This window comes from Ipomoea nil, unplaced genomic scaffold (genome assembly GCF_001879475.1).
Source record: "Ipomoea nil cultivar Tokyo-kokei standard unplaced genomic scaffold, Asagao_1.1 scaffold1043, whole genome shotgun sequence".
Taxonomy (NCBI): Eukaryota; Viridiplantae; Streptophyta; class Magnoliopsida; order Solanales; family Convolvulaceae; genus Ipomoea; species Ipomoea nil.
The window spans coordinates 10,741,206-10,761,748 of NW_017617471.1; the positions used below are offsets into that span (position 1 = coordinate 10,741,206).

General features: G+C 36.4%; 2 protein-coding genes across 7 annotated transcripts; one reads left to right on the forward strand and one right to left on the reverse strand.

Moving 5' to 3' along the window:
- Positions 1 to 6,301: 6,301 nt before the first annotated feature.
- LOC109181536 (gibberellin receptor GID1C) lies at positions 6,302 to 8,790 on the forward strand. Its single transcript, XM_019331347.1, has 2 exons — positions 6,302 to 6,703; positions 7,272 to 8,790. The coding sequence occupies exons 1-2, from the start codon at positions 6,653 to 6,655 to the stop codon at positions 8,268 to 8,270; spliced, it is 1,050 nt and encodes a 349-aa protein (XP_019186892.1). The 5' UTR covers positions 6,302 to 6,652; the 3' UTR covers positions 8,271 to 8,790.
- Positions 8,791 to 10,459: 1,669 nt separating this feature from the next.
- Positions 10,460 to 20,276, reverse strand: LOC109181533 (autophagy-related protein 18h). Of its 6 annotated transcripts, none has more exons than XM_019331344.1 (9): positions 19,692 to 20,276; positions 18,332 to 18,775; positions 17,685 to 18,128; positions 17,008 to 17,253; positions 16,110 to 16,904; positions 15,837 to 16,015; positions 14,545 to 14,669; positions 13,905 to 14,459; positions 10,460 to 10,471 (listed from the first exon to the last, which is right to left on the reverse strand). In XM_019331344.1, exons 1-9 carry the CDS (start codon positions 19,896 to 19,898, stop codon positions 10,467 to 10,469), a joined length of 3,000 nt encoding a protein of 999 aa, XP_019186889.1. In that variant the 5' UTR covers positions 19,899 to 20,276; the 3' UTR covers positions 10,460 to 10,466. The 6 variants fall into 6 exon arrangements, with proteins under 6 accessions (XP_019186889.1, XP_019186886.1, XP_019186890.1 ...); XM_019331341.1 differs by lacking the exon at positions 10,460 to 10,471 and adding an exon at positions 13,013 to 13,380 and having other exon boundaries at positions 13,901 to 14,459; positions 14,545 to 14,651; XM_019331345.1 differs by lacking the exon at positions 10,460 to 10,471 and adding an exon at positions 13,013 to 13,380 and having other exon boundaries at positions 13,905 to 14,438.
- Positions 20,277 to 20,543: the final 267 nt, after the last annotated feature.

The following is a 20,543-nucleotide window of genomic DNA, read 5'->3' on the forward strand; positions in this document are numbered from 1 at the left end:
GTGACAATTCACTTTTAGTCTTTTTTTTTATCAGAACATTCCCTTTTGGACTCGGTCCTAGTATTATTGTGGCATGATCATTATTGATCCTCTATTAAAAAAATTGTTGAAATGACATTAAATACAAGGACATTTCAAATGTCATTTCGATCTTTTTAATACAAAGTGTGTTGACCCGTTATATTTTTTTATGTTTATCTTTTTGAAAAAAATTCATAATTGAAAACCTAAATGTCCTTGTATTTAACGGTATTTAAACTGTTTTATTGATAGATGACAAAAAATGGTCATGCCACAATAATACTAAGACCAAAGGATGATGTTATAGAAAAAAAAAAAAGAACTAAAAGCATAATAACACCTATAAATCTAGGACCAAAAATGTAATTAACTCAAACAAATAGTATTAATTATTTATAGGAAATTATTTGATATATATATATATATATATATATATATATATATATATATATATATATATATATATATATATATATATATATATATATATTGAATACTACTAAGTCTATTACAATGTAGTATATATTTATACATACTTTCTCAACCTACTGAAACACAAAGAATCAAGGTCTCATACTACCGTTCAAACTTATAACCTCCCATTTGATAGAGCCACAGTTATGCGCTCGACCACAAAATTCTTTGCCATTTTGAATAATACTGTATCCTAAATTCATAGGGAGCAAACATTATTCGAAATTGTATTGAAAATTCTAGTTAAGGTTTAGAACTAGAATTCTCATTACAGGGTCTATATTTTGAAAGTAAAATCATTGATTCTCTCTCTCACACACATATATATACATATATATATATATATATATATATATATATATATATATATATATATATATATATATATATATATGTGTGTGTGTGTGTGTGTGTGTGTGTGTGTGTGTGTGTGTGTGTGTAATTCGAATCAGATGCGACGATTTCTTAAGGTGCGGACGTACAGACAGATCTGGACCATGGGGGCAGCTGCTCCCCTGCCTCCACCCACCCCTTATATAATCTTTGTGAATGTATGTGTGTAGTACATTTGTTGTATAAGTAATAAATACAGAAAGTAATCAATGAAATATGAGATGGATGTTCCAGTTGGTAAAGTGTGTGTTTGAATTATTTGAGGTTAAGTGTTCAAATCCACCTTAGTTAAGTCAGTGTGTTGTTACACTTACCTTATAATGTGTTTTGGTGTTTTTTTTTTTTTTTTTTCATATCCACTAATTATTATTATTTTATATTAATAATGAGATGTGTGGCTTATAATGTATTTTTTATTCGAGTCATTTTATCAAAATAATTATGTTTCATATTTTGTTATGAATGTTTTTTATAAAGTTTTGATGTAATTCATTTTTTGTAGTGTACAAAATGTAGGTCTGTAGTGCACTAAGTGCTGGTTTATGGTGCACGACTAAATGTTGGTTTGTGGTGCATTCCCAAAATGCTGATATGTGGTGCACACGAGGAATGCTTGACGGTGCTTTTAAGGATAGCAAAGGAGCGGGGTGAGGGCGGGGAATGGAGTCCCCATCCCCGCCCCCGAATTTATCCCCGCCCGTTCCTAGATGGGGATGGGGAATTACCCCAATCCCTGTCTTCGTGGGGATTTTTCGGGGACGGATTCCCCATGCCCAATTTTTTTTTTTTAAAAAATATACACTTTTTAATTTTTAGTACACTATAAAATAATATTTTATTTAAATTATATAATTAATTTATAAATTTATATATTTAAATATCGAATTAGTCTAACCTCCAATCATCTAAAAATACAACTAGTACAAAATACTTAAAACATTAAACAATACTTAAAGATTCAAATTATTCAAAACTTAAGTCATTAACCGAAACAGTAATGTTACATACCCCTCTTAAAATTTTTCTCCTTATTTCTCCTCATGACATGTCACTGCCTAATTGGTTACATTAATATTTAATTAAAAGTAAGTGGGATCGACCAATTCATGGCAACCATTGATTATAAGCCATATCATGAAGATAAATTTTACGAAATAAAATGAAGTAAAAATAACATTTTCCTAACCAAAATACCAAATATTCATACATAATATCTTGAAAAAAAAAATCAAAATTCCAAACTAAATATTAGTTCATACAAATATTAGTATATTACATATAATTATATAATATAATATAATATAATATATATTTCAAGGATTCGAGGTCAAGGTCAGGGTTCAGGGACGGGGTCGAGGCATGGGGTACAATCCTTGTCCCAAGCGAGGATGGGGAAACTCCCCCCAATTTCACCATCCCCGCCCCCCTCTTTTGAAAAAATTTCCCGACCCCATTGTGGCGGGGACTAGGTTTCCCCATCAGGGTCTGGTTGAATTAACATCCTTAGGTGCATTGGACTCAAAGCAACATCAAACATATCTAAATGCACCACGAAGCATATCTAAATGCACTAGCATATCATTGAAATTATCAAAATGTCATCACATTTTTCAATTTTTATTGATTTTCAACCGTTGATCTGAGCTCATATAATGGTCTAGATATGTTCACATGTTCACACCTAGGGAGTATCCGCACCAAAACCAAGCCATATATATATATATATATATATATATATATATATATATATATATATATATATATGTCCAGAAAAGAACGAGAATTAATCGGAGTTGTCCACGTGTCCAGATCTAACGGATTCTATTTTTAAAAAAATGCGGTGATATTTTCATAAATTTTTATAATTATGAATTTGTTGAATAAATCTTTATACAAAATAGGAAAATAAAAAAAATTATCTTTAATTCACGGAAAATGGAAAAGGAAATAAAAAAAAAAAGATCCTTATTGTTCTAAATGTTGCTTCAGGTGGAATAGCATCTTTGCTATTGCTAGGTGGCAGGAAAACGCATTCTTGATTTGCTATACCACTCTCAGTGAATGAAGATTCCACCTGCAATACCACACAAGGCAGTGACCTTTGCGAACTTATAATCATGAGCAACTTGATAATATGGGATGAAGCACTGATGATACACAAATACTCTTTTTAAGCTTTAGACAAAACCATGAGGGATATATTGAGATTCACCATACCTGGTAGTGATTAGAAAACATTTGGTGGGAAAGGCATTAGTATTGGGCGGTGATTTTAGACAGATTCTTCCAATTATTCCAAAAGCAACGAGACCAATGGTTGTGGGAACCACTATTAATTCTTCATACCTCTGGATGAATTGCAAGGTATTGAGACTCATGAAGAACCTGAGACTACAGAGCTTAGCTTCAACCGAAGATAGACAGACGGTTGATTGGTTCTCAAGATGGATTGCAGACATCGGAGATGGGATTACAGGGTTTGTAAACAATGGTTTGTTTGGGATCGATATTTCACCAAGGTTTATGTTGAAGTGTGGATCTGATCAAATTGCAACTATAGTTGAAAGCATCTTCCCAACCACGAAGTATAGAATGCTAGAAGAGTCGCACCTAGAATGACGAGCGTTCTTCTCACCGACTTTAGATGTTGTTAATCAAATTAATCAGTATGTGTGACATGAACACTGCAGAAGGTTGGACGTATTTAAGCTGTGACTCTTTGTGTAAGGCAGAATCATATGGTGATAATCTCTCACAAGTACACACTCCTGAATTTTTAAATAGCTTGAGATTGTCTGGACTTCCTAATCATTCATTGACAATAAAGGTTGGTGCACCTATTATGTTACTGTGGAACATAGACCACTCTCTTGGTCTTTGCAACGATACGCGCCTCATCGTTACAAGATTGACGGATCATATTGTCGAAGCAATAATAGTTAATGGAACACAACAAGGAAACAAAGTTATTATACCACGAATGTCTCTCACCCCTTCTGATACGAGATTGTCATTCGAGTTCCAGCGTAAACAATTCCCGTTGATGCTAGCATATGCAATGACTATCAACAAAAGCCAGGGTCAAAGACTAACTCACATTGGCTTATTGTTGAAAAAATCAGTTTTTAATCACGGTTAATTGTACATGGCTTTTTTCCGAGTCACTCATCCTAATGGCCTTAAGGTTTTAGCTCTAGACGAGGATGAACAAACTTCTATTTACTACTACTAATGTCGTCTACAAAGAGATTTTCAAAGTTATATTATGGATTCTTCTTGCACCAATATAACAAAATTGTTACATATCTACATATTACGTATATATTCCGTTACAAAATTTTCTATAGCTAAATTACTACATATAAAGATAATGAGACCAATTAATTCGATTCCGAAACATTCAAACAAACCATAATTCAACGTTAAAATTTACACTATCGAATATGAAACAAATTATAATTCATATATTATAACGAATACATTCCGTGCATCGCACATGTGCAAATACTAGTAATTGATAACAACAATATTATTATTGAGTACACCGCACCCACTAAGGTTTCAACCCATAACCTCCTATTTAAGATAATTACTTAGTGTCACTAGACCACAATATCATTAGCATTTTATTATTATTGTTATTGTTGCTGTTGTTATTGTTATTATTATAGTAATAAACTAATTGTCGCTAACGATTTACTTCATATATGTTTGTGTTAATTCGTAGAAATCTATAAATTCCGAAACTTAAAAAATGTGAAAAATAAAGGGTTACACAATGGTTTGAACATGAAACTTTGATCCACACAAATAAAAAAAAATTGCGAAAAAAAATTAAAAAAGGTTAAAACATTTTGAAATGAATGGTTGATCTACAATACCAAAATAGATTTTTTTTAGTAAGTGACAAGGAAAATATGCACACATTAGGAAAATTTATGGTTTAAACATGCAGCATTGATCCATAAAAATTTAAAAAATGCAAAAAGAAAAAAGGTTACAATGTTTTGAAATGAACAATTGATCTACATTACTAAAATAGATTTTTATTTATTTATTTATTTTTGTGGGTGACAAAGGAAACCTGCATGCATTAAGAAGACTTTATGCAACAAGCTCAAATAAGAAGAAAACAGAAATGAAAAACAGAAAATAGAAAATAAATAAATGTGTTTTTTTAGCATTATTTTCTATTTCCATTTGGAAAGCTGCTTTTCTATTTTTTTTTCAATTTAATAAAGAATTAAAAAAAAACATTTTATTCTATTTTTTTTCAAATGCAAAAATACATAACTTTTTCTATAATTGTTATTATTATCTACAAACTTTTACTGTACTTATCTATTTAATTACTTGTATGATTTATTCAACTATTTATCTGTATATTTCTACCACAACGTACCTATCATATCATCACCCATATCTACTTATCATCTCATCACCACCATTATTCATACTATCTACATATCTATTGTTTTAACTACATATAATATTATATTTTATTTTTAACTCTACATACCCATGTTTCAAATGTGAATTCAGATCCATTTAGAACTATCTCAAATATGAATAAATATTATATGTATCCGTTTCAAACTCGATTGACATTATTCATATAGTACTCAAAAACCCTATATTTGATTACACATACACACATACACGCAATAGAAAACGAGATTTTCACTACTACCTCAATCTATTTAAAACCCGACTATCAACTATTCAAACATGTCTATTAAAAAAAAAAAAAAAAAAAAAAAAAAAAAAAAAAAAAAACTAATCAAACATGCCACCTACCACTAGCATTATTTCTAGGTTAAAATTAAATGAAAAAAATAATAATCGATAAACACATACGTTTAAATAATTTCATTTGAAAAATAAATGTTGATAAATATGTTTCTATTTTTCTATTATTTTCTAATAAAAAAAACTAAATATGCATTAGTCTTTTTTAGAGATTTAAATCAGACAAATTTATATTTTAAAAAATGATGGATTCATCATTTATCAAACACTCATAAATGTATGGAACTCATGATATAATAATAATATATATTTTTTTGAAAGAGGTACTCCGTATAATTTATTTATTCCCACTGATATTTTTGTTTGGTTTTGTTTTTCTTTTCTTTTTTTCCACCAATGGGCATAAAGATTACAAGTGGGGTTTGGGGCCAAATGCAAAATAAGTTAGAATTGGAGGGGTTGGGAGCAAAACCAACACTGTCAAAATTAGTAGCCGGGTCCCACAACGAACCAAAGACAATCCCCCTTTCAGCCTCCCACTTTGTCGTCTCTCTCATCTTGTCCTCTTTGCCCTCCGCGCACTTTAGCACTCTCCCCGTACGTATACTCTAACGTGCGCCGCCCGTTTTCTTATCCTTCACCCCCCCCCCCCCCCCCTCCCTCCCTCCCACTTTGTCTCCGTCTCTTTCATCTGGGTCATTTTGCAGACAGATTTAAAGAATCAATCATCCTTTCTGCTAATAATACTTGGATAGGAACGATACCAGTTATGGAATCTTAGCTAGAAACAATGATCTTTCAATAATATAGGATCTGTATTTTGATCTCTATACATATATACGTGTGTGTATATATATATATATATATATAAATAGAGAGAGAGAGAGAGAGAGAGAGAGAGAGAGAGAGAGAGGGTTGGGATGTTTTTTGAGGCTGCAAATGGAAATGTGATCTGCTTATAGTGGCGGGCTATATTTTGTTGTTATCTCTGATTTAGCTAGGAGCAGAGAGCCCTATGGCCAGAAGTAGTGAAGCTTCCGTGACGGAGTCCAAGAATGAGTCAAAGGTAAAATTTTTAATTCTATTTCAGTGTACAGAAATCATATGATTCTGATGATCTGTTTATGTTTTCTCGATTTATGGGTCATTGCTAGTCTCTGAAGTTGACTGTTTTCTGCCCTTTTCAGGGCTATGTTGTTGTGAATTGTGATCATTCTTGTGAGCTTTTTTAGTAGTTTATATTGTGAATATTGGCAATTATTTGATGGTATTTGTTAAGTCTGATTTTGAAACAAAAAAAATACATTTTTGGAAATTTTGATAATGATGGGTATTCCTGTTCTTGCATCATCCCCCTCCTAAAACCCAAGCAAAACCATCATATTTATTTTGTCTAGTCCCCTTTTTATCTTCTGTTAAGATTATATTATTTTGTTTTCTATGATTCTATGGCTGAATGGTAAGAAGAGTAAATGATTTCTCCCTATGGCATAAAGCTGTTGCTTTTGATGGATTTGCAATACTTAAGGGTGTAGTTCTATAGTTCTATTGTTCTATTGGCCAAGTTATCAAGGCTTTTAAAACTGCAAATTTTGTGAAATTTTTATGGATTTTGACCTATCTTTTCTTGATAGAGGGTAGTTCCACTGAATACATGGGTCCTCATCTCCAATTTCAAGTTGGCTTACAATCTATTACGTCGTCCTGATGGGACTTTCAACCGCCATTTGGCTGAGTTTCTCGATCGCAAGGTCCAGGCCGATGCGAATCCGAGTGATGGGGTTTTCTCGTTTGATATTATTATCGATCGTGAAGTAGGTCTACTAAGTAGGATATACCGGCCTGCGTTTGATGATGGAGGGGTGCCGAGTTTAACTGAGCTTGAAAAACCGGTGTGCTCTGATGTGGTTCCCGTCATTATTTTCTTCCACGGTGGGAGTTTTGCGCACTCTTCTTGCAACAGTGCTATCTATGATACTCTCTGCCGCCGTCTTGTTGGCATTTGCAACGCCATTGTTGTGTCGGTTAACTACCGGAGAGCGCCAGAGAATAGGTATCCTTCCGCTTATGATGATGGGTGGACGGCTCTCAAGTGGGTGAACTCGAGGAAATGGATGCAGAGCAAAATGGACTCTAAAGTTCATGTTTACCTAGCGGGAGATAGCTCGGGTGGTAATATTGTTCATAACGTGGCTTTAAGAGCAGCCGAATCGGATATCGAGGTGTTCGGGAGTATATTGCTGAATCCAATGTTTGGAGGGGAAAAGAGAACCGAGTCTGAAGAACGATTGGATGGGAAATATTTCGTAACACTTCAAGACCGAGATTGGTATTGGAGAGCCTTTCTCCCCGAAGGTGCAGATAGGGACCATCCGGCATGCAACCCGTTCGGGCCAAACAGTATAAAACTCGAAGGGGTTAAGTTCCCGAAGAGCCTCGTAGTCGTGGCGGGTTTGGACCTCATTCAGGATTGGCAGCTCGCTTATGCCGATGGACTCAAGAAGGCCGGGCAAGAGGTGAAACTTATTTATCTCGACAAGGCAACAATCGGGTTCTACTTGTTGCCAAACAACGACCACTTCTACACCGTCATGGATGAGATAAGTAACTTTGTCATCAGTTCCGACTCTTGAAACTGCCAGAAACATCATGGTATCGGATTGAAGTTGTTATCATCGTAACGCTTGCCAATTGCGTGTAATATTGTCTGTCTGTCTAGTTCCACTCGTTATTGCTTTGTTAGTCATACTAAGCTTGTGCCTAGACAATAACGGTACGAGTATTTTGGGAACTGGTTTATTGGTTGTGTTGTATAGTGCATTATCGTAAGATCGAGCAGGTTGACCTATAAGCCTCTGAATCTGCGGATTACATTAACATTTCCGACTTCTGGCCTCGAAACGAGAGAGAGAGAGAGGAAGAAGGGTGAATGTGGTGCTGATCTATGAGAGAGAGACCAGCATCATATCTTTGCTAATGTTATATAGCTAAACATATACAACTTTAGTAGTTCATGGATGGAGATTGGAGAACATCCTTAATTAGATCAGTGAATTTGTAATATAACTAGAATTATAACCACTTATGATGTTTGCTTTTATATGTTGTATTGCAGTATGCCCTACCAGGTGTGTATTGTTAGTACTTGTTTCTTATTCCTCTTGGCCTTTCTCTCCCTCTCATTCCATGCATTTTGGAATTAATTTAATTTCTAATATGGAAAAATAAACCCGATGTGCAATAACAGGTTAAATTGGGTTAATTGTACTTTTTTCTAAATTCAAGTATATAATTGGAGTTTTTTTCTAGTTCGAGTGTTTAACTGTTCTTTCATAAATAGTTTAAAGGCTTATTTGATTCTTGTCCCAAAATTAAATAGCATTGAAATCAAAACAATATTTTTTTTTTCTTTGGGTCCGACCGGGATTAATCATATCAAGAAAGACGAAGTAGTCCTTCATGGGTATAGTTAAGTTCATCCACACCCCATGGGTACATGCTTTCAATATTATTCTGATGCTCCAGCACCATGAGCTAATTTGATAGTTCAAGAAGGCTCCAATTATGTGTTGTTTGATTCTCGTCGCTGGTTCCCGGTCACTGGCTCGACTAATCATGCCACTCTTGAGAGTCTGAGGAGTATCTTGGTGATGAAACTTTGAGTGTTGATAATGGGCATGTTTGACTATATCTAGTGTTGGTTATGCTTCCTTTTCAACCCAATATTGGTCTTTTCAAATGCCTGATGTGCTGCATGTTCTTAGTCTATCTATTCCTTTATTATTTGTCCAAAAATTTGCAATTGAAAATTGTGTTTTCTTTGATTTTTTACCTGACTTTCTTTGTTGTGAAGGTTCTCGACACCAAGGAGGTTCTACTTAGGGGGTCCAGTTTGGGTGGCCTGTACTCGTTGTCGGTTTCGCGTGTGCTTCCCTCTAATTTTTTGTCACTCATGTGTCTCCTTTGGTTTGACATAAACGTCTTGGTCATCTGCATCATTGCGTTTTGGGTCAAATTTTAAAGATTGTTATGTTAGTTCATCTTCTCGTGATCACTTATCGTGATTATTGATTTGCTCTGTGTGTCTTCCTAGGATATCTTGCGTCATTTCGGGTGTATAAGTGCATAGACCTTAACACTAACAAAATCTTTGTCTATAGGCATGTTCACTTTGATGGGTTTGTTTTCTCCTTTGCTAGACATGTATCCTGGCCTCTGTCTGTGTATCAAGGGGTTTCATTTGGCCCTTGGGCGGTTACTACATTAGATCAATCTGCTCAGTAGGTTTCTTCTCAGTCTTCTGCCCCGGTTGCTTCTATGTATGTGTCTACTCGGCGGCAATCTCGTCGAGCAACAACACAACATTAGTCGGTTTGCCCGAAACGTACGACGAGAGTTGTGGTTACGGGTATCGTTCTTATTGTTCTTGCTGCAAATTTGCGTACCTCTGACCCGACGTGTTACTCTTAGGCCGCAAGTTTCTTGAGTGGTGTGAGGCTATAGACTTGGTGTTTAATTTTCTTCTGCAAAATAATACGTGGCATCTGGTGCCCTATCGACCGGGTATACAATGTTGTTGGTTGTAAATGGGTGTTTAGAACCAAGAGGAAGACTGATGGCTCGGTTGAACGTCACAAGGCAAGGCTAGTCGCGAAGGAGTTCAATCAGGTTGCAGGTCAAGATTTCTTTGATACTCTTAGTCCAGCGGTGAAGCCCACTACTGTCAGGCTACTATTAGCGTTGGTTGTTTCATCTGACTGGGTAATTCGTCAGTTGGATGTTCATAATGTTTTTCTGAATGGTAATTTGTTTGAGACTGTGAATATGCATCAACCTCCTGGCTATACTGATAATGCATGTTTGGATCATGTTTGTCTTCTGCATTTAAACGTTGCAAAAATCCCCCTAAACACCGAGTAATCAGTGCCTAGGCGCTAGCCGGCCGCCTAAGCGTATCACCATAATTGGTGGTCTAGGCGCCTGGCAGGCTAAGCGGCCGACTAGGCTGCCTAAGTGCCGTCTAGGCCTCCTAGGCGCCGACTAGGCCTCCTAAGCACCGACTAGGTCACCTAGTCGGCCAATTAACTATTGTTCAATTCTTTTTTAAATGAGTTATTTGGACATCGTTTTGAGCGAAATAACCCTAAATTATTCAAAGTCTAAATGATTTTTAGGTTAATATTTAATATATTAGTATTAACTATTAAAATATTAAATAGTTTATAATTATCAAGTCTAAAAAAAATTAAACAAATTTTTTTAAAATAAAAAATTCATGGGCGCTTAGCCACCGATTAATCCCCGCCTAGGCGCTCCCCGAGCGCCCGATGGGCGCCTAACGATTTTTTCAACTATGCCATTATTCATTGTATGGTCTGAAGCAGGCTCTCCGGGCCTGGTTCACTCGACTGCATGATTTTCTTCTATATATTGGTTTTCGTTCGTTTAAAACGGACGTGTCTATGTTTATTATGCACAGGGTGCTTTGCGTGTGTATCTCTTGGTGTATGTGGATGATATTCTTTTGATGGGTAGTGACCGCTCAATGGTTGATTCTCTTAGTCTAATTGTCTGCAGCTTTCAAGATATGAGATCTGGGTGCTCTAAATTTCTTTCTTGGTATTGAGACTATGGTCGGTGATGGTGGTCTGCTTCTGCCACAACGACGGTATATGAATGACATTTTGAAACATGCAGGTATGGTTGACCATGCCTGCTCCTGTTGCTCGCTCTACTACGGATTCTACTGAGCCATATGCTAATCCGACTCAGTACAAGAGTCTGAACGGTGCCTTGCAGTATCTGGCGGTGACTTGCCCTAACCTTTCTTTTGCTGTGAATCGGTTGTGTTAGCATATGTATTCGCCCACGGTGGGTCACTAGGCTCGACTCAAGCGGGTCCTGCGTTATGTAAAGGGGACTCTAGATTATAGCGTACGGCTACGCAAAAGTTTGTTTTCTGAGTTACATGTGTTTTCATATTCTAATTGGGTTGGTTACACAGAGGATCGCAAATCTACGAGTGATTTTGCAGTGTTTTTGGGTACGAACCTGATTTCTTGGGAATGCAAGAAACAACGCACCGTTGCCAGGTCTTCCACTGAGGCTGAGTATAAGGCTTTGGTTGATGTCTCTTCGGAGGTAACCTGGATTGTGTCTCTATTGGATGAGCTCAATATCTCATCTCTTTCTACTTTGAGACTATGATGTGACAGTCTAGGTGCAACATACATGTGGCCAATCATGTATTTCATGCCCAAACTAAGCATGTTGAGATTGATTATCACTTCGTTCGTGACAAAGTTAATTCTGGTGAGCTTCTGTTAATTTTATCTCTACTAAGGATGAGGTGGCTGACATCTTCACCAAACTGTTACCGAAGGACCAGGTGGCTGACATCTTCACCAAACTGTTACCGCCTCTACGGTTTGCATTTCTTCGGGACAAGCTTCAGGTTGTGCCTCGTCCACCTTGCACTTGAAGTGATGTGTTAGGACTCTATAGTCCTAGATGTGGTGTGACTCTATTATGAATTATCCTATGTATATATTTCTCACATATAATCGGTTGCATTATGTAATTCATAAAATCCTGTTCTCATCCTATTATCCAATCGATAACATAGAATTAGTCTAACTAAGATAATTTTATGACACTCATATTATTATTTTCTCATTTTATGACACTCATATTATTATTTTCTCAATTTTTTAATAAACCTATCGATTGATTAAGTAACTACTACATGCCCATCAAAATATTACGCAAGTCCATCAACGTGCTACCACAAATCCATAATTCACTACTATAGGTTTAGGTCCATTAACTTACTATTACAAGTCTATCATGTCCATAGCACAATTTTATTTTTTTAGATGACAAGAGAAACTCCACAACCCTTTCGGTGTAGATAAACCCGACCTTGTGACCCTAACCAATAAAGGACCACAAAAAATTAAATCAGTCTGGACTACCTATGATGGTTGTCTTTGAGATTATGGACAACCACATGTCCAACAGCGGTGACAACCACACGTTGTCTTTAAATAAAATTTATAAAAAAATATATAAAAATTTTAGAAAAAAAGGGAAAAATTACACTTTTTTTCTCTAAGTTGTAGAATAATTGTAAAATTCATCCTTGAGTGTTGGGCATGCTCACTTTTTATCCTTGAATTATAAAATAATTTTAAAATTACACTTTTTATCCCCAAGTTATAGAGTAATTGTAAAATTACACCTTTTATCCCTAAGTTGTAGAACAGATCGTTTTTTAATAATAAACCAAAAACCTAACCTTTCAGTTCGGTTTCAGCTCGATTTGGATAACCCAAACCCAAAATGCCAACCCCTAGTATCAAGGAAAAGAGAAGTATGCAACAAAATAACAAATAGCTTTTGCTTTTTTTTTTTTCCCCCATTTTTATTGTCTTTTCTTTAAAGAACAAATACAGTTAAACAGCATAGACAAAGACCTGTGTCCACTCCAATGGTTTGCATCGTGAATTTTAATATACAGTATATATACACAAGAATTAGATGCAGAGAAACCAGGCGCTCATCACCCCCAGCAAAAAAAAAAACAAATGGACTAAGTAAATGTCACAGATAGCACACAAGTCAGTAGCATTTTTGTCCTCTTGGAAAGCAATAGGCCACACTTCAGATCATATGCTGCCATGCATTAAATCAGGTTGGCTTAACTCCACCAGTAGAGTTTAAACATTGAAGTCATGCATTAACCTGAAAAAATATATATTTTTTTAAGTGGCAATAAGAGGAACCACAAACAGATCAGGTTAATAATAATACCTAAATCATGCAATATTTCAAGATTTCACTGAAAATTGAATAAATAAAAGGGAAAACCCAAAAAAAAAAAAAAAAAATCCCCAGTAGGCATTAATACAAGGTGAAATCAACATTTTGGTCCCTCAATTGTTTCCCAACTGTCAATGTAGTCCCTAGTTTTCAATTTCAACCAATTTGATCCTCAAATTGTTAACAATTTCGTCAATTGAACACTTTCAAGGACCAAATTGACGAAATTTTAAAAATGTGAACATCACTATTTTGGTCCCTGAAAGGGTTTAAATGACAAAATTTTAAACAATTCGATGATCAAATTGGTTGAAATTGAAAACTAGGGACTACATTGATAGTTGGGAAACAATTGAGGGACCAAAATGTTGATTAACTCTATAAACAATGATGGAGAAAATAAACATATACTAAAAGCATTGAATGTTTCATTTAAATTCACAAACCTTCTTCAGAGAAGTCGAATACACCACCAAGCATGTCATCACTTTCCCTGTCATCATCTTCACCCTTCTCTTTTTCACAAGGATTATTACCTCTATCAATATCAGTAACCAGTTTTGTTAACTCACTGGATTCATTGTTAGTTGAAGCCTTGCAGTAGCCTTCTTTGAAATACTGTGCAAAATCTACAGGGTCAGACATCTCTTCAAGAATCGGCCCCTCATCATTACTAATATTCATACTCATGTCGGAATGATTAGAGCTTGTGTTTGAAGCTTGACTTGTAAGAGCACTATTTGAGGACTGAATGTCCCTAGCACTAGTTTCTCCAGTAGAGGGAGACCCACTTTTTGGGGGAGATGGACTATTTACAATGTAACCTTCCTCCAAGGAAGAAATGATATTTGTTGATAACTCAGGAATGGAGAATGTCCGATTTGGCATCAATGGTCCTGAAAACCCTGATTCTTTTGCTCCATCATTCTCATCCATTAGGTCAATGTGAGGATATGCCACTGGCGTAATATTCATCTCATCTACACCAGAAATTTGTGAACCTTATAGTAAAGCAAAAAATACACACACATATAAGCTCTTTGAGGACCTATCAGAACAGCCAACTAAAATCATACACTGTCTTACCAGCATGTGACTTTTTGACCGCACAAAGAGCGGCTGCCTTTGCATTCGAAGCAGTATCTTCTGATTTCTCTTTACCACTGGAAGAGCCATATGATGAACCAGAAAATCTGCCATCAAAAGAAATCCTACACAATACATGAGATAGAACTGTTTCTTAACTTTCTTTAACAATACTCAACAATTTGTGGCTTTACATATAATCTAAAGAGGTATCACATATTAATAGACTCCACATTTATATTGAAATATAAACAGTGTTGAAGCACAATCAAAAGGGGAAATCGAGAAATACAAGCAATTGATTATAATTTCAAAATCCTGGTAAAAGTAGGTAACTAAATAAACACCACACTTCAGTAGTGGTTTAAGTTTGAATCCAATGGGTAAAGTTAGAATTTTGTAGAGAGCATCACATCATAAATATCTTTAGTAGGCACCACCCTTCAGTAATGGTTTTAAGTTCGAATTTTGTAAAGAACATTATTCAATGCAAATCTTTCAGTGGGTTCGAGTTTCTGAAAATCGATTGTAGTAATATTTTATAGTATGTCTAACCCTTTGCAGTGTCCCAAAGAGGGAAGTGAATGTCAAAAAACATATGCATCATATCAAGAATAATAATGTAAGCATTAGCAGTGTAACATTTAACATTGTACAGTGTATTTTATTTTGGCTGTTCTAATGCACTGAAAGTTGAAAAGAATCATCAAATACATTTTATACATAGTACATACACACATACAGAGAAATGATGAGTTTATGCTGTACCTAAAGGAACTTGAAAGGATGCACCCTAGCTAGGCACAACTCTCAATTTGACATGACTAAAAAGTGGGATATTGGCATACTACTCTCGTAGTTACAGACTTAATGGTTTTACACTTGAAAGGATGCACCCTAGCTAGGGAAAACTCTCAATCTGGCAGGACAAAAAACCGGAAGATTGACAAACTACTCCCGTGGTTACAGCCTTGAGAGTTCTACAACATACTAAGTTCTAATTGAAGAGTATGTTGTCAGTCTCAGATCCAATATGCAATTTAATGTATCAGTACCTTTAAGAAAACACTACATGCTACGCAATTAGTAGTCAAACACTTAAACTTAAGCACAACACCAGTTCTTGACACATATCCAATCACTTGCTGAATATAAGGATCGAGTCCAAATACCAGACACATATAGTAGCAAAAAAAGGAGTCAAATCCATGTTCACAACTCTTTTGTCATGCTTTTGAGGAGCTGAACAAGGTGGCAATAATTGAGAATAACGCATGCAGAATCAGCATTACCTCTCATCATCCCAATTTGTTTGAATCCTCTGAAATTGGTCAAATACAGGTAACAAATCCTTTCGCTTTATTTCAACCTCATTAACTGGAACATTCTCAATTTCAATCTCTCTACTGGCAAGAAGTTGTTCAATATACTGTTCTGCACTCCCTTGGAGACACATGGTATAGAAGCATATCTACAGTAATTATGAAATTATAATCATAGAATATAGCAAACCTCAGCAGAGAAAAACTTGAAGGTACACCAAGGGCTATAAAGAAGGTAACTACCTTAGACTTCTGCCAAATTGGTATCCTCCAGGACCTTGATTGCACCTCTGCATTTGAAAGATACCAGTGAGACTGATTGTGAGGCACGGAAATATCCTTACCTCCAATGCCATCATCTTCACTAGCAGAAGTATCTATAACAGTGGCCCTGCCTTCCTGGGTTCCAAATGCAATTTCCTTAACACGCTCCTCTCTTTCAGGCCAGTCTGCCCTTCGACAAACATCCCACCATTGTACAGGCTCAGCTTTCACTCGCAATTCATCCTCTTGCATCTGCACTAAGGGTCCTGTACCAGTTCTCAACGTGGTGTCACCCTGCTCACCACCAAGTGAAGGAACCATTTCATACTGAATTAGATGGCCACTAGGAGTGAAGGCCAATAAATGTTCTAAAGAATTCAATTTTGGGGGAGCACGCTGCACATCTTGGTGTATGCAACTATGAAAAACAGCTGTAACAACACCAGATGGTACAGAAACCCTTCCTGCCACGGAAGAAGCAGCATTGCTTACTGTATTAAGCCAACCAGAGACATTCTTAATTCTGCTAACAACAGACAATGTGATAGGTGCGGGTGGGGGTGTAGAAGACTGCTGGTTTATTGAAAAAGATGAGGCAGACCACCATGGCACAGATAGTATGGGTATAAGCGTTGTGCCATTAACATGAGTGTTTTGTAATTGAAGCCCTGTTTCGCCACCAAAAGGGGATAAAACAAAAATATGGCAAGTCCCCCTCGTTGAAATAATAGCTACCCATTGACTATAGTAACTAAAGCAAATGTCTTGTATCACCTGTTACAAAAATGTTTCCCATTAAAAGTTGAAAAAAGAAAAATCTAGAATAGATGTCTATCAAAATGCTGCATTATAAAATAGAGTGGCAAAAAATACACACAGCGGGGGTCACGCCTCGATGGAGCTGGTAGAGGTGGACATGGGAAGCGCTCCAATCATTGCTAGGTACACCTGATCCATTCTGAGAGCTAGAGGGCATTATCCGGAATATATTTATATTGTTACCACGTATGGAAGCAGTGACCAAGAGAGTGCCACTAGGGTCAAAACATAGAACAGATATGGGGCTTTTATGGGCCCTAAATTGCGAAACTACAGCTCTGGATATGAAATCCTTAATCACAACCTGCAATAAACACATCAGAAGAATAGCTCTTTCAGATCAACAGCTCTGACCAACACCAAAACTCTGCATTTTAATTGTTACTTTACACTACAATAGCTGATCATGTGAAGGACTATGTTTTGGAAAAATCAAGTAATCAACTTTACTCTCTGATGGCCAACACCAAGTTAATGAAGTTACATATTAGCTCACAATAGGCAAAATTTGTTTAACCATTTTATTGTTTGTACCCAAAACATTTAAAAGAAGCATGCGTTGAATCTGAGATTACAGGTAGATCAGGAAAAGAGACAAACAAAAGGTATATATGAGTCTATGAGCAGTAATATGATACCGGTTCAACAAAAACAATGTTATTCCTATCTGACATTCTGACTAAAGCAAAGTTTTAAGAAATTTTTCTGAAGCACAGAATTATTGACAAGACTAACCATCCCAGCAGCATCTGTTTCACTCAAGTGAATTGGACCCCTTCCTACTTTCCAGCCGCTGCTTGATGATACAGGTGAACTGGAACCATCAGGAAGAAGTTCATGACAATATTTTGACAAAGTCTTGTACCCCATGTCTCCAAGATTGATCAATCCAGAAGCAAGCTGTTTACTTGACTCCATGGCATATCTAGCGACCAGATTTCCATTACCAGGTGATGTAGATGGGCTAACACCCGGAGAAGGACTAAGACTTTGTGGACTTAATCGTCCTGTGTTTGATATCATTGGATTATTTGACGAATAAGCTAGCCACCTTGGACCTACAGCCATTGGACCATAGCCAATATTGACTCCAGTAAAACCTTGGCCCCCCAACTGAGGTACAGGATAAGTAAGCACAGAGAACTTATTCTCTAGAGTAAGGGCATCAAAGCAATATATCTGCCAGCAAAATATTAGAATGTTTAGGATAACAAATATTGTTCAGCACAACAACACACCAACAAATCTTAGATAATTATAGCACCAAATCTAATTCAAAATAGTTATAGTTAAGAAGACTAATGTCTGTTTTCATGCAGAACACAATTAATTGAACCCACCAAATCTTTGAATTGGTAGGATGAAAAAGTAAAGATGTTTACCTGTGTTGCAAGACCAACGGCAACTATCTGTGGACTGGATCTAACCATAAAAATAGTAGACCTGAATCGTAAACTGTGAACATAATTGTGGGACTTTAGAGAATAAAATCGAAGTGTAGTAGGCGAGTTTACAAAGTTCACTGCTTGAGGCTCAATAAAGCCATCCCTCCCACTTTGTGCTGGAATGGATTCAACTGTTTCATCACAAGCCACTACCAAGAGCATGGGATGTGCGTTTATATATCCTTCATGGCCATCAGATTTTGCAGGAATGGGCTGCATCTGTAGAAACGTGACTGGATCATCCCGCCGAGAGACCAGTTCACATACATTAGATGCATCTTCAACATCCAGGACTTGAAAACCATTAGAATAACCAATGAGCAGGACATGTTTGAATGATGAAGGACCTAAGTCTAGTTTGTCAAAGCAAGCCCACAAAACCTGTTTGTCAAAAATTTAGAAACGAGGAGGTTAGCATTGTTGATCAGAACGCAAACTGATGTCATTAGAAACAGAATAAAGCTATTACTCATCACAGACAAACACCATGCAGAAAATTCTAAAAATAAACAAAAATGAAGCCCAAAGAACGTACTCTACAGTCTACAGAATATGAATGAAGTGCTCTTGATGAATCTTTTTCTCCCCAAACTTACATCAATAATGAATCATGAATAAGATATATAACAAGGAAGGCATAACAATATTTCATTTTTGTGATAGGTAATGAAAATTATAACTAAAAGGGAGGAAAGATGTTGCAACCTCCATAGAAAGAAACATTATAACATGATACTCAGATCTGACTGCCAACTACATGAATACTTACCCCCAATTGTGTTATAATGAAATGATAGTTAATTGTACTGATGATTGGACACTGACCCTTATCCTTATAATTCAGTTTAAGGAGAAATACAGCATCAAGGATTCAAACACTGATATGCAGCATTACTCAACAATACAAAGTGTACACCATGGCAGAGTCCTAGCATGTAGTCATTATCCTCTAGGTATACCAGTCCAATGTCCTCTAGTCATTATTCAGAAGCACCATTTACATTCCAAGCACGAATAAACTAGACAAAATGTGCAAAGTTCAATGTCCCAAAAGGCCAAAACAACTACTTTAATAAACACAAATAGGAACTAAAGTTACTAGAAACAATCGGGCAAAAGATCCGAACCTTACAAACGTCTTTAACTAGTATAGACAACCTCGAACCTCACCATTTTCCTTACGAAATCGAGAAAATCACAACTAACAAAGCAATCCAACCACGCAACGAAAGCCCGTTGAAATTAAGTAACAACTAGTCAGAAAATTTAATCGTCGAGGCGGTGAAGAGTTTTAAACCTGGTCCTTGCGATGATCATCGGAGTCGGACGCAGCGGCGGAGATGGAGCCGGCTACGGAGGCTCCGGCACAGCGGACGTTAGAAGAAACGGTTTTGATGCAAGAGGATATGAACTTGAAAGAATTAGGAAGAAAGCCATTGGTCGCCCCATTCTTCACCTTAGTATTCACGTTACTGTTGCTATTGATACTTTGAGTTTTCTTCATAATAATCCGGAAGAGGAATAAAAACCTCTCGAAAATCTCACCGGCCGTAACCAGAGGGAACGAACTGAAACTCAAACAGAAACTGTTTATCTGCTACCGCCGCTGCTATTGCTGCCGGTAACTCGTCAGTAGCGCCACCGCCGGTGTCGCTGTCGCCGCCGCGGTCCGCCGCCGAGCGATGCTGCTGACGTGGATAGACGATCAGATGATAAAGCATTAATCAATCGGAGAAGAAGCACGGGAAATCCGTAGATAACAGCGAGCAATGATTTTAGGGCTGTGGTGTTTGACCTCTTGAACTTGAAGACGTTTCCTCTCTCTCTCTCTCTTCCCTTTCTCTCTCTTCCCTCTGAACTTGTACTGTATTACCTTCTCTCTCTTTCTCTCTCTTGATTTGGGAGACTTGGTTGTTAATTGCGGTGGAAGCCAATCCGAACGTTTCTATAAATATCAGAAACGCCCCAAATATTTTGGTATATCATAATTTTGACCACACAAATTATTTATTTTCCTTCTAGGTTGCATAAAATGTTTTACTACATATGCATACATATTATTAATTTCCGTCTTATTTTATGTGTCAATTCACTTGATGAGGGTTGATTAAAGTTATTTATAATTTAATTTTTTAATATTAAAATTAAA

What these genes read in the sequence shown, in the direction of transcription:
- LOC109181536 (XM_019331347.1), top strand. Translation starts at nt 6,653, where the DNA reads ATGGCCAGAAGTAGTGAAGCTTCCGTGACGGAGTCCAAGAATGAGTCA. An exon ending in AGTCCAAGAATGAGTCAAAG is followed by an intron (nt 6,704 to 7,271) that starts GTAAAATTTTTA and finishes TTTTCTTGATAG; the next exon opens with AGGGTAGTTCCACTGAATAC.
- LOC109181533 (XM_019331340.1), bottom strand. Translation starts at nt 19,898, where the DNA reads ATGAAGAAAACTCAAAGTATCAATAGCAACAGTAACGTGAATACTAAG. An exon ending in GGTCAAAAAGTCACATGCTG is followed by an intron (nt 14,460 to 14,544) that starts GTAAGACAGTGT and finishes CTTTACTATAAG; the next exon opens with GTTCACAAATTTCTGGTGTA. An exon ending in GACTTCTCTGAAGAAGGTTT is followed by an intron (nt 13,381 to 13,900) that starts GTGAATTTAAAT and finishes ATATTTTTTCAG; the next exon opens with GTTAATGCATGACTTCAATG.